Source organism: Thamnophis sirtalis, unplaced genomic scaffold (assembly GCF_051295495.1).
Source record: "Thamnophis sirtalis isolate CommonGarterSnake01/CBP01778 unplaced genomic scaffold, rThaSir2_p1.2 scaffold_6, whole genome shotgun sequence".
In the NCBI taxonomy this organism is placed as follows: domain Eukaryota; kingdom Metazoa; phylum Chordata; class Lepidosauria; order Squamata; family Natricidae; genus Thamnophis; species Thamnophis sirtalis.
In genome coordinates this window covers 37,851,895-37,866,087 of record NW_028261386.1, presented here as the reverse complement: position 1 = coordinate 37,866,087, position 14,193 = coordinate 37,851,895, and the positions used below count along the sequence as shown (strand labels likewise).

At 39.3% G+C, this 14,193-nt stretch overlaps 1 protein-coding gene across 4 annotated transcripts in view; it reads left to right on the top strand.

The window, feature by feature from the left end:
• Window positions 1-14,193, top strand: part of ANAPC1 (anaphase promoting complex subunit 1) — a 56,422-nt gene that overhangs the window by 30,895 nt on the left and 11,334 nt on the right. For all 4 annotated transcript variants that reach the window (XM_014052344.2, XM_014052343.2, XM_014052342.2 and 1 more), the window contains exons 28-38: window positions 877-1,148; window positions 2,196-2,430; window positions 3,348-3,439; window positions 3,641-3,775; window positions 4,522-4,604; window positions 5,581-5,659; window positions 7,366-7,440; window positions 8,897-8,973; window positions 10,134-10,224; window positions 11,855-11,908; window positions 13,845-14,038. In XM_014052344.2, coding sequence (XP_013907819.2) covers window positions 877-1,148; window positions 2,196-2,430; window positions 3,348-3,439; window positions 3,641-3,775; window positions 4,522-4,604; window positions 5,581-5,659; window positions 7,366-7,440; window positions 8,897-8,973; window positions 10,134-10,224; window positions 11,855-11,908; window positions 13,845-14,038 — 1,387 coding nt within the window. The remainder of the gene's footprint in view (window positions 1-876; window positions 1,149-2,195; window positions 2,431-3,347; window positions 3,440-3,640; window positions 3,776-4,521; window positions 4,605-5,580; window positions 5,660-7,365; window positions 7,441-8,896; window positions 8,974-10,133; window positions 10,225-11,854; window positions 11,909-13,844; window positions 14,039-14,193) is intronic.

The following is a 14,193-nucleotide window of genomic DNA, read 5'->3' as shown; positions in this document are numbered from 1 at the left end:
CACGCTGTCACCAGCTGCACTTCCAGGTTCCATCACACGCATGCGTGCCAGCCAACTGATCCGGTGGGCATGCACGTGCGGCCAGCCACTCTCTTCTGCCATGCGCATGCATGCCGGCCAGCTGGTCATTGTGCCGTGCGCGACAGAACCTGGAAGTGCAGCTAGTGACAAAACCCGGAAGTGCAGCTAGCGACAATGTGCATGCACACATGGCCAGCCACTCTCTTCCAGGTTCCATTGCGCGCATACATGAAGATCAACTGGCTGGCGCACATGCGTGCGATGGAACCAGGAAGAGAATGGCTGGCTGCTCACGCATATGCACTGGCCAGCTGCTTTCTTCCGGGTTTTGGTGCTCCAGCAGGCACACATGCATGCTTCTGTTTCAGCACTCTGTGCCAAAACGGTTAGCTACCATTGTCCTAAAAATTAGGAGGTTCTCCATGTATATCCACACTGTATCTTGTGATCTATGGAGGGTGTACTCATTATGCTGCTTCTTCCTGAACTGTGCATGTGTAGGATGGGGGGGGGGGGAGAACCTGTATCCAAACTTGTGCTGTTATTCAGAGTTAATCTAACATTCCTTCATTCTCCTATCTTGCACTTGTAATACTTCTTTTTCAAAAAGTCCCAAGTGAGTTCCCTTTTTATTTTCCTTTTATATTAAATAATCTTTGGATTATTTTCTTTGTTTTGGAGTGCATTTTTTGAAGCATTGAAGCTCCTTGTGTTCAACATAATTTCTCAAAGTAATTTGTAAAGGGCTGGTGTCAGTACTTTGGAAGCCTATTGCACTCAAAAAACCAGAGTAAGAAAATTTGTCTTGTTGTTTTACACTTCATTTTAAAAAAATATTTTTATCCTCCTATGTAGGCCGGGCTCCCCCTAGGAGTACCACAGTGGATCTCAATAGTGGGAACATTGATGTGCCTCCTAATATGGCGTGCTGGGCAAACTTTCACAATGGTGTGGCTGCTGGGTTGAAGATCGCTCCGGCTTCCCAAATAGACTCTGCGTGGATTGTCTACAACAAACCCAAAAACGCTGAACTTGCCAATGAATATGCGGGCTTTCTCATGGCTCTGGGTTTGAATGGCCATCTCACAAAGCTTGCAACACTTAATATCCATGACTACTTAACAAAGGTGAGGCCATAATTCAAAAATAAGAGGTAGACAATGCTTTCTTTGGGCCAATATATTTATATGTTCTCTTCTTTATATTGGGAGAGATAGGATTATCACACTGAAAGCCACTTCACAAAGCTGAACAGGGCCACTGTTTAACTGAGTAGTGAATTTCCTAACCATTTAATTAGTGATTGGCCTGGATGTAGCATTAGTCATAACATTTTAATGATATTATTAGTTGTAATGCAGAATCTGTTCTGTGGGTAGTTTTCTTGTATTGACGGTAACATGTTGATGGTTCATAATGCAAGTTTTACGAATATACTGAATATGAACACGTTTATGAATGTTTACAGAATTTTCTGTGCTGCAATTTTGACAGCAGTTTTTGCATTTATGGCAGATGTTGTAATAAGCTACTATTAATATATAATTAATATATTAATATAAATTGCAGTGCAGTTTAAGAACCATGTCACTAACCCATAAAATAAGCTCGTGGATTGTTTCTAGTGGTGGCTTGTAAAAGTAAAAGTACTTCTCTTCAGTATTTGATTTTTGTGGATCCCCTCCTTTCCATTGTTGTCTTTCCCCATCAGAAATCTCTCCAGCAAAAAGAACTGCAATTCTTTGGTGGAGATTATTTTACCTTACATGAGCATGTTTCCCATGAGCCAGAGAGTCTCCATTGCTCCCAAGGATATATAAATGTTTGAACGTTAAGAACAATAATTTGCAGTGAGTTTTAATTTTGAATGTATGATGCACAGTATGTGTGCTTTTGTGTACAGATAGACCTCATTTAGCAACCACAATTGGGACTGGAAGGTTAGTTGTTAAGCAAAGCAGTCACTGAGTAAAACCATGACTATGCTTAGGATCTTATATCAGCTTTGCTTTACTGACCCGCAAATGTTATAAATGCGATAATTGTGTAAAGTTACTTTACCGATGTAAATGTGACGATCAGTAAACGAGGCAGATCTTAAACAAGGACTGCCTTTATTGCCTTGGATTCATTCATGCTTCTAAGCAAGATGTTTTTTTCTCTCCTAATGGCAGGGTCATGAGATGATGAGCATTGGGCTGTTGCTAGGCGTTTCTGCTGCCAAGTTGGGCACAATGGATATGTCTATCACTCGGCTGCTCAGTATCCACATACCGGCTCTTTTGCCTCCAACTTCCACTGAGCTGGATGTGCCTCATAATGTGCAAGTGGCGGCTGTGATAGGAATAGGCTTGGTGTACCAAGGGACGGCTCACAGGCACACTGCTGAAGTTCTCTTGTCAGAAATAGGTAAGGATGAAGAGGGTTGGGATTAGATCTGTATTCTACACAAGGCAACCATGATCTGAATGATTTACGTGCTGCTGTCTTTGCAAAGTAAAGGTGACCAATTACGCTAAGACAAGGGAAACTCTTAAAGCGGCTGAGGTGAATGCTTAATTATCAATCAATCAAATATATGTAGCTGCCAATCTCATGAGAAGTGACTCTGAATGACGTGCAACGATCTAATAAAAAACATACATAAAGACAAGCATCAAAAGTATAAAAAGCCAACATTGAAAATAGACGTTAATTAAAAGTGTACGAATCCTAGGCAGTGAAAGAATGAATATGTTTTCCACCTCCATAATGGAGCCAAACCTATCTCAGGTTCCCTAGGACCCCTACCCCTGCTGAAAGAATCAGCTCTTGAGCAGCTTTTGGAATATCAAGAAGAGGAATGAAGCTAACCTAATTTTGGTGGTGGTGGTAGATGTTCCATGAGGTGGGCGCCATGGCAGCAAAAACACACCTCCTGGGACCTACCAAATATTAAGTCCCATGCTCCATCCTACGTGCTTTTTTCCATTTTCACTGTTTTTCTTTCTTTTTCGTTAGTTCTTGGTAGTTTTCTCTGCTTGTTTTTAATTTATTTGTAATCATTGTTTCCTGTTCTTAATTTGGTGCAAAGTACTTTGCATAATACCCCCTCCCCCAAGATTTTCCATTTTACCAGGATTTGGAAAGAGATGTTGGATAGTTCCAGTTATCTTACAAAATGAGTTGAAATGTGAAAAATGGTCTGCACATCTGAGAACTATCAGTTGTGTCTATGCCTTTTAGTGGTAAAAAAAATGGTTTCGATATATTGAATAAAAATGGAATGTTAGCTTGCTCGTTTTAAAAGTTGATTAATTGTTGGATTTATGTATATTCTTACCCAGGGCGTCCTCCAGGTCCTGAAATGGAATATTGCACTGACAGAGAGTCCTATTCACTGGCTGCTGGCTTAGCTTTGGGCATGGTTTGTCTTGGGGTAAGTGTGCTTTTTTCCCCTCTCAGTTTTTATGTCATGTCAAATTGTTTGCTGTATTTTCCTTCAGAAACTGCAAATGTGAATTTGCTGAACAAGTTGCATATTTCAGTTTCCCTGCAAATACATGAATTGAATTGGATCACATTTTCTTCGAGTACAGAACGCAAATAAAATGCTTAGCATTGTTGGTTTCTTCTTCAGCATGGCAGCAATTTGATAGGAATGTCAGACCTGAATGTGCCGGAGCAGCTCTATCAATATATGGTTGGTGGCCATCGGCGTTTTCAAGCTGGAATGCACCGTGAAAAACACAAATCTCCAAGTTATCAAATTAAGGTAATGTTTTTATTTTTCCAATTTTATACCTTACACAGAATCAATCTATTTACTTAAGTAATATTTACATCACCTGACATTAGCACTATATATGATGCAGTATGGGCAACAGAATATTTTTGTGCATTTCTGCTATTTGTCCCATTCAACTTTTTGTTAGTTAGATTCTTTATTTATTTGCACACGTCACAAAACAGTTTTATTGGGTCATTCACATAAAGCTCAGATGGGTTATATTTAATATGTAACTTTCTCAAGTATCTTCCTTGCTTTTTAAGCCTTGGTAGATTCGACCTGTAATTGATGGTGAAAATAACCTCAGAGAACAGAGTTGCAACCACAGCAACCAGCAGATAAGAGAAATCTGAGTCCAAAGCAAGAATGAAGTTTGAAAAAGTGTATCTCCTTCCCTGGTTCTCTTTAGGATAAAAGCAGAGAGCAGGAAGGCACATGTAAAATTGCAAGATTCTGTTACTGCAATACTATAAACATGTTGCACGTTTAATTTTTAATGCAGTATTTCATCACACACATTTTTTAGCAAATACCTTCCTAATTACAGTATGTAGTTTAGACTTGAGAATTGCTTCATAGACTCCATGGAAAAGGGAAAAAATATGGTTCCCCTACTGAATTAGGAAGTGTGAATTAGTTCATAGCAAACTAAATGAAAGTATCCCTCATCCATAGATGTTTGCAGTATCCATCACTATAGGATTTAAACTGAATGTATGTTTTATTAACAGGAAGGAGATACTATAAATGTGGATGTAACTTGCCCAGGTGCAACTTTGGCATTAGCCATGATCTATCTCAAGACCAACAACAGGTATGAGGCTAGGAGATATGGTTAGATACAATGTATGCTACACTTGGGATCAGGGGATAGCCTCGTGTTGAGACTACAGCAAGCTACAATAGTACAAACTTTTGTGTCTTCGGAAAAAATAGTCATGTTACTCTTCCCAAGCAGTTTATTTGTACCTACTCTAGTTACCTTTAAACATGAATGGTTAACGGCATTGGTTAGATTCAATTTCACAGCTCTGCTTCAGAGCATGCTATTGTTCAAGCACCTTCTTGAACTTTTTAAAGTAGCAATCTTTTTTTCCTGGGATTGTATGGAAGCTGCAGAGGGTGAAAGAGTGCAGTACAGAATTTGCCTAAAACATTCCCTTATACAGCATTTCCACTTGTTTATTATTGTTAGTTGTGAAGGCGTGTCTGACCCATGGACAACGTTCCTCCAGGCCTTCCTGTCGTTTTGATACTGTCCATGGGGTTTTAATGGCAAAGATACTGGAGTAGGTTCTCCAGTGGATCACTTTTTGTCAGAGCTCTCTGCTATGACCTGTCCGTCTTGGATGACCCTACATGGCACAGCTCATAGCTTCATTGAGCTACGGAAGCCCCTTCGCCACAACAAGGCAGTAATCCATGAACGGGATTACTGTTTATTATATACTAGTATCAAAACAACATTTTGAACCACTTACATTTTTGTTAAAGTAGTAATTTAAAGTATGAATGCATAATGCTTAAGGTTAGTTTCACCTTCAGAGTGTTCTCTGTGAGATATGTTAGAGGGTTTAGCTTTCAGTAAAGAAGCGCTGATCTCATTTTATCTTTTTTAGTGTGCAAGGACTGTAGTAGCTGGACAGTGGATCTGGACGATTAAAGGAAAAATATATACCGTATAGCAATAGCAAACTCAGCCATTTAAGATAAATTGAAACATTTCCCCATGCTTCATTAGGCAAGCTTATTTCAATTTACAATTCTCCTTTTATCTTATATTTTGCTAGGTCGATTGCTGATTGGCTTTGTGCTCCAGACACAATGTATTTATTGGACTTTGTAAAACCAGAATTCCTTTTACTGAGGGTATGTTTATAGTTTGCCTTTATTCTATTAGGAAAGGAAGCAGCTCAAAATAAAGTGTTAGTGTGCACTGATATATCAACTCTGTTTAAATGTGCTACAGATTATCTTGCCAGTTAGTTCAATCACTCATTCCAGTGTTCCTCTTTACGCTTTTTATTGATTATGTACTGAGCTAGCTTTTAAAAGCACACAATGATCCATCCTGCCACAGTTCAGCTCATTTTGCATGCAAGACTTGCTATGGCTAACAGAGATAATAGACAGCAAAGCAGCACATGTCTGCAATATTTATATTCATATTCCATGAGACTCAGCACAGTTCATAACATTTAAGAAATCATCCTTTTAAATTTTTCAGCAACATAAATTTAAATCAGATAGAATTGCACGGCTTAGTTGAATCTAATAAAACTGTTGCCTGGAAAATAAAATATCGTGTATATTGTATTCCAAAATGCAAAATGTATTTCTGTGACCTTATCTGCTTGGCAAAATTATGATGGATCCATCTGTGTCATTACAAACAGCATTAGACTGGGACTGGCACATCCTCCCATGGTTCTTTCTGTGAGGTTTATGCTCAGATTTGAGATATACATACTGAAATTAAACTTAAGAAGGATTCATTGCCGGTTTTAAAATGGTATGCTGGCAATGACAGAAGTGTTTTTAAAACCTTTTTAACCATAAACATTTTTTAAAAAACTTCCCCACAATGATGTTGGCAATTTTATCTTAGTTATGTGCTTCCAAATATTTCTAGATAATTCATGACAATTTGATATTACCCCACAGTGAGGAAAGAATTACAGAAATTGATTTATTCTAATAAAGGATGAAATTTACGCAGACATATCTTGTATCATTTTTGTCTTTAAAAAAACCCTGGTTATGATTTGGTGGAAATAGAATAACAACTCACATTTGCTAATTAACAATTATCAATCCATAAAATTCAGAAGAAGTTTGGTAACATCTTTTCAAATTAACTTATTAAATGTCATAAACTTTTGTGAACTGAGGAATATTTCATAAAAATGTATGCCTTTAATTAAGTATGTGAGCCTGTAAAGATGTTACCAGATGACTCCTGATTTGGGATTACTGTAGATTAACATGACTCTCCTATAATTTAGAAAATGAAACACTAAAATAGTATATGTTGAAAGCGGCCATAAGGGGCTTTTTTATTTATAAATATAAAATGGGTATTCCCTCACTTTTCAATGAATTGATTCCATTTTCATTTATTCAATTACATTGACCAGGAGACATATCATGTGATTGGTTTTGTTCTGCTTGGAATTCATGGGTTTAGTTTCCAGTAGAGCGTTAGAAGTCCAAAAAATAACATCTGGCTTCTTATATCTGATAAGTCACAAATAGGATAAAAAATGCCCGTCTCCTGGTGGTATATGTAACTGAAAACAGCAAATAGGATATACACTCTGCAAAATTAGAGGTATTTCTCCCTGTTCCAAGCAGTATGTATGTGTGAGTCTGAAAATAACGTAACACTCTATACATGGGGGCATGACATAATGTAACACCTGTATCTGTTCTGAGAGCTCAAGGATAGGAGGATTGTATATATCATTCTAATAGATATAATTTTTTTTCTGATTTCTTAAATCACTGTAGTTTCTGACCTCATTATCATAACTTAATTTTTTAATCCTCTTGATTGTTATTTTTCTTTCTTGAAGACACTTGCTCGATGCTTGATTTTGTGGGATGATATAATGCCTAGTTCAAAGTGGATTGATAGCAATGTGCCACAAGTAAGTTGCTGCTTCTCAATATGCTTGTTATATCAGTGATATTTGGATTTTCTGCCTTCCAATCATGCTTTGTTCATTAGTGTCTTTAGATCTGCTTCTGAATCTCAACTTATTACAGATGAATTTATTTATTTAGCATGCGGCAAATGGACAGGAGGGTAGGAATACTCCATGGCTTTTAGTTAGTTTGTGTGGAAAGATATTTAGCTTTTTTAGGACTTAGCTGAATATACTGTATGCATATACTAAAGTGCATTTTAGAACAGCCCATGTGGCTGTGCCTTGCAGAATGTTTAGAGTAACAGTGTGGTTAAATGATTAAAATGTGTGATGGGCATTTGGGAGACCCAGCTTCAGGGGAATCCTCAATTAGGAAAAGGTGACTGGGTCACTTTAATAGCAATAGTACTTAGACTTCACAGTGCTTTACAGGCCTCTGTAAGCCGTTTACAGAGTCAGCATATTGCTCCCAACAATCTGGGTCCTCATTTTACCCACCTCGGAAGGATGGAAGGCTGAGTCAACCTTGAGCCTGGTGAGATTCGATCTGCCAAACTGCTGGCAGCGGGTGATCAGCAGAAGTAGGCTGCAGTACTACACTTTAACCACTGCACCACTGTGGCTCTTAAGTCAATCTCTCCTGGCCAAATCTACCCAAGGTTTTTTATGAATAAAATTAGAGGATGGAGAGCTTTATATGTTGCCTTGGGGTACTGAACAAAATGACTGGATATAAAGCTAGCAAGTGGACAAACTTCCACCAACCAATTTCGTTGTATTTAAGTACAATGACAATAAAGATTATACTTACTTATACTTAAACTTATTTGGGCAACAATTGTACAATGTCTTTAATTTCCCAAGAAACACCAGCATTTCTTTCAGCATAGATTGAAAGTCACTTTTCTTATATGTAGTCACTTAGGCAGGATTGTACGTAAGGTCCTATTGGGATTGGGGCTATATAATGTAGATGTGCAAGATGAAGTGAGAATCTCACTTTATTCCCATTTTTATAAACAGATCATAAATTGAAGAAAATGTGAGTGGTGCTTTCAGAAGTCAAACTTCTGAAAATCTGAGAAACCTGCTCATCTTTTTTTCCTGTAGCTTAATAATTTAGTTACTTTAGACTACGTTACTTGTGTTACCCAGAACCCTTCCTAAATGGAACTCCAGGTGGCAGCAACGAGAGAATGTGATTTTTAGGTTCAGAGAACCTTTCTTGCAGAGGATGTTCTGTGGTAGGACAGGAAAGAGTGAATATGTGAAAATTGCTTCCACCCTTGCTCTTGACAGTCTGGTAACTTCCCAGTATATTGCATTGCAATATGTTCCATCTTTGCCAGCCACAGAAGGCTGGCTGATTGTGTACTTTTTAATAAAAGTTTAATTTAAGACTGGATGCCTTTTGTAAAATTGAGAATCACCAATTGCAGTTACTACATTTCCATAGATAGTTAGAGAGAACAGTGTTTCCCTTCATGCAACTGAGATGCCATCATCGGAAGATCTTAATTTGGAGACCTTGGCGTAAGTAATCGTGCTCACTTTGCAGAACCCTTTAAGCAGCTGAAATAAAGGATAACTCTCAGGCTTAAGTATGACTTATATGCCACTTCATATTGCATCACAAAACTCTCTAAGGCTGTGATGGCGAACCTATGGCATGCGTGCCAGAGGTGGCATGCAGATACCTCTCTGGGGGCATGTGCACCATCGTCAACTGCTTTTCTAGGTTCCATCGCATGCATGTGTGCCAGCCACTTGCTCTTCCAAGCTCCATCATGCGCATGTATGCTGGCCAGCTGGTCTTTATGCGAAGCCCAGTTGGCTGGCGCGCATTCGCATGATGGAACCCAGAAAAACAGCTGGCTACTACGTGCATGTGCACCAGTCAGCTGCTGTCTTCCAGATTCACTACTCTAAGGGGTTTACAGAGTCAGTCTAATTTTCTCAAAATCTGGGTCCTCATTTTACTGACCTGAGAGAGATTGAAAGCTGAGTCAACCTTGAACTGGGTAGTACTGAACTGCTGGCAGTGGGCAGAGTCAGCTTGCCATACTGCATTCTAACCACTGCACGGCTCTATACACATTCATTTTTATGTAAAAATTGCTACAAAGTGACTGTGAATGCCAGAAACCTTAAAATATAGACTAGTCATGTGGATTAAATGGAGGGCAGAACTTATTATACTGCAAGTACAATGTGAGGAAGTACCCTTGGAGATGATTATATGCAGATATTTCTTTTTCTTGAATTTTTGGAACAGAAGAATACGTGGAATTAATATTTTTGCCCTACATTAAGCCTTCCTATCCATTGGTGTTAGCTATATCAACTATCAATGCATATCCAAAGGAAATCTCTGCTTATGGCAATGTAGAGACTATAGGCTGATTCCTCTTTTGACTCCACCTTCAGGCTTTACCACTCCTCCTCCTATATTGTAATCATTATGATACTTTTCAAATATTAAATTATTATGATACTTTTCAAATTTTAATGTGGAGTAGAGAAAAGTGCTGATTTCTGGCTTCATCTCATATTATAGCTGGAAGGGTCTCCCAGTTCAAATAGGAGGTTTGTGCAGTTTCCCCCCTCTTTTTTAACAATTGAGGAAATGCAGGGCATTCTGATTAATCCTTCATAATATTTCAAAAACTTGTATATTAACTGTTTCTTTCTAGGCAGGCTCATGTCTATATCATTGCTGGTTCCTGTTTGTCCCTGGGTTTTCGATTTGCTGGCTCAGAAAATCTGGCTGCATTTAACTGTTTGGTAAGTAGATTGATGGCTAATTAGTATTTGATGTGATTTATACAGCTAGGACATTTTGCAAGTGCAGAGTACATTACTATAATTCAAAAAACCTTGTTTCCATTGGGTTGAAAGACAAATGAGCGGGCCAGGCTTCATGAATGCAAGGATACCTGTGGAAATCTAATGTCAGCATGCACAAAAGTTGACGAGAGTAGAACAAGGCAGCTCTCCTTCAGCTCATGGCTAAAGTAATGGTGGGGTCTGGGCATCTCATGACTGGGACAAATGCACACGGAGACTTTTAGCTTACTTGAAACAATATTTTTAAAAGTCACAGCAAATAAATCTATACGTAACTCTTTCCAAGAAAAGTTTGAGGGTTTTCTTAAGGAAATATATCTAGTATTGATATGCTTGATTTTCCATCAGCTTTTGATCCCTGAATTTTGCTAGTTAACTTAGATAATAAGATGCTGGATACATCTGTTTCTCTTCATACATAGCGCTTCTTCTATAGTAATACAATTGCCTTTTTAAAAAAACTCTCCACTCTTTGACTCTCCCTGGTCTATCTGCAACAGTTTAAAATGAAGTAGAAATGACAATGCTTATCTTTCAGTATATTTAAAAACACAACACTGCAAAATGTAGTGTAGGGTACAATATTGTTATTGTGGCCTGTCGACCGCCGCCCCCTTCGGCAGCTGAATCAGATGAGGCGGCGACATTGGAATCAGGGCAGTCAGCATCAAGGCAATCTGAGAGCTCCGAGGGCGAAAGAGGGAATGGAGCTGTTAAAGATAGAGACAGAGATGGAGACTGGGCCATCTGTCAGTCTTCAGATAGAGTGTCAATAGCTCCCAGATCTGGAGGTGGCTGGTGAGGAAGAGGAACAGCTGAGTTCAGTGTCTAACACTCAGATGTATAGAAGGCAGAGAAGAAGAGAGCAGTGGAAATCTATGGGCTGGTCCTTGGGACGGAAGAGCCATTGCTGCTAGTGAAGTCCCACCCTAGCTCTGGGGATAAAAGGCAGCGGGCGGAGATGAATAGGTGTGGCAGACAATTATTCATCTCCCTGCCGGTCAGTCACTGGTAGCTTGACTGAAAATTATTAGAATTCTTCTTGAAATCTGCAGAGAGAGTGTGTGTGTGTGTGTGCGTGCGCGTGCGCGTCTGCTGCTGGAAGAAAGCGAGTTTACCTTCCAGGACGTCCTTTGCAAGTGTGGGAAGAGAGAGAGACTCCTGGTGTGTTGGGCCAGTTCAGGGGGAAGGGAGCAGGCATCACTTTCCATAGGACTTAGAGACTTCGTAGCCTTCGTAGTTTGGTTAACTACAAAGAGCTTGTTATGTTTGGGAGCTGGGTCAGAACAATTGTGCAGCTGAAGGTCTGTATTTATTTTAGAGAATTTCATGTGACAGGGACCATAAATGAGGAGACCTTCTTCATTTGCCTGACATAGATTCTTGCCATAGCTAGATGAACCTCAAATATATTTAATACCGATTCTATGAAAGAGGGGAAATTCCTTATGGGTAGCACTGTAGCAGAAGGTCTTGTTTGCATGACTGGAATCTCTTGAGTTCTCTCTCCATTCTGTGGTTTTTTTCATTGTCACAATATATTTGCTCATCTTGTATTTCTTTCTAGTTTGCATTTGCAAAAGACTTCATGAAGTGTTTATCGTCAGCTACAGCTTCCATTGTAAGTTTCTTTAAATTCCTAACAGTATTAGAACAAGTGAAGTTTCATGCTAGCTTTTCTTGTTTAAATCGCTTGTGGTTTATTACATCATCAAACTAGCTCTCAGAAAATTCTGTGCTACTTTATCTTTCCATGACCATGCACACATACCTAAAATAGTAGTAATAATAAACTACACAAGTTGCTTCAGTTATATTAATAAAAATTTTTTTTTAGTAAATAGGGTCTAAGTCATATACAAGAGAGAGAATTTTATGTCTTAATGTTTTAATAAAACTGTTCCTCCATTATAGTACGGAAAGTAATTTTGGGGATTCTGTCTAATTATTAGGAAACCCTTATACAGGATAATCATAGTAAATAAATGCTAAGGTCTACTAGACATACAGTAGAACTAGATGCCATATAAAGCAACTCCGGGAGGTTGGGGGGGAGGCAGGAGAAATGAAAATAATGCATTTAGGATGGATGCATTATTATTAGCAACTCGGATGATTAAAGGCTTGGAGATTAAAACACAAAGAACGGTTGCAAGAACTGGGTATAATTAGTCTAAAGAAAAGAAGCACTAGGGGTGACATGATAGCAGTATTCCAGTATTTGAAGGGCTGCCACAAAGAAGAGGGGGTCAACTTATTTTCCAAAGCACCAGGACAAGAAACAGTGGAGGGAAACCAATCAAGGAGAGAAGCAACCTGGAATTAAGGAGAAACCTCCTAACAGTGACGACAATTAAACAGTGGAACAGCTGGCCTTCAGAAGTTGTGGGTGCTTCATCACTGGAGGTCTTTAAGAAGAGCCTAAGCAGTATTTGAGATTTATCAGGCTAATAGTAATTCACACTCCTCTCAAAAGTAATGTCCATTCATTCTCTTTTTCCCCAAGGGTTCTTAATAAATAATCTTATTTATAAATTATTAATAAATTAGCTTTACAATAAATAACTACTAATATTGTTAGTCTTAAATGATTGGCAGCCCAAATCCTTTGACGATTACTAGTAGTGACTATCTTTCTGTTATCTGCTCTGCTTAGATTGCGATGGGCATTTTTTGTTGGCTGGGAGCTTCGACTTAGAATAACAGAGTTGGGAGGGACCTTGGAGATCTTGTAGTTCAACCTCCTGCTTAGGCAGGAAACCCTATACCATTCCAGACAAATGATTATCCAATCTCTTCTTAAAAACTTCCAATGTTGGAGCATTTACTTAATGGTGTTTTTATTGTGTTTATCTGCCAGGGGCTGTAGTTATATGGCTGTAATAGGGTAACATTACTGGGGGGGGCAGGGGTGGGTTTCAACCGGTTCGCGGCGGTCCCTGCGAACCAGTTGGTCGGCGAACCCGGAAGTAAGTAACTTCCGGGAACGGCGAAGGGCCCACCCGCGCTCCTTACCCGGTTTTGACGAGTTCTGCGCTTCCACGCATGCGCAGGATGCATACAGCGTCTGCGCGATCCTCCAGGAGCAGCTGGAGCATCGCACAGCCGCTAGTACGCATGCGTGCACCGCGCGCGTGCACGAGGATGCCGCCGGCCCTGTTCCAACCGAATTGGTTGGAACGGGGTGAGAAACCCACCCCTGGGGGGGGGGACAGTAGACTTTCATCTTATTTCTTTCAGTGTTTAGGTGATGGGGAAGAACTTTAACATTTAATACAAAGCTTGATTTGCGCTCACAAAAGAAAAAAAACCTGACTGTTCAAATCAGTATTTTGCCGCTGAATAATGAAGGAGTGATCCTGGGCACCGGGTTTGGGTGCATATGTACAGGATGTGGGTTGCTTATTATTGGTATAAATGAATATTTTGGTGTGCTTTATATAGTCTGTCATTTGCTAAAATTAAGTTTGTCTCAAGATTGCAATCTTACCAGCTTAGAAGCCTATTTAGAATGTGCAAAAGTAGGTATAAAAAACAATCTCTTTCATATTTCTCAGGCTGGACACTATAACCTAGAGACATGCCTGAGTGTGGTGTTGCTTTCCCTTGCAATGGTGATGGCAGGATCTGGGAACCTGAAGGTTCTTCAGCTCTGTCGTTTTCTACACAAGAAGACCGGTGGAGAAATGAACTATGGATTCCATATGGCACACCATATGGCTCTGGGACTCCTTTTTCTGGGAGGAGGAAGGTGATCTGAAAAATAATCTTCTGCTTCTTAATATATATAAACTCTGTGTGTGAGAGAGAAATTTCAACCAAACTTGGTACACAGATGACTTACCCTCTGGATAAAAACATTGTGGGGATAAGATACCCTAAAACTCCTCATGATGGGTGTTCTGT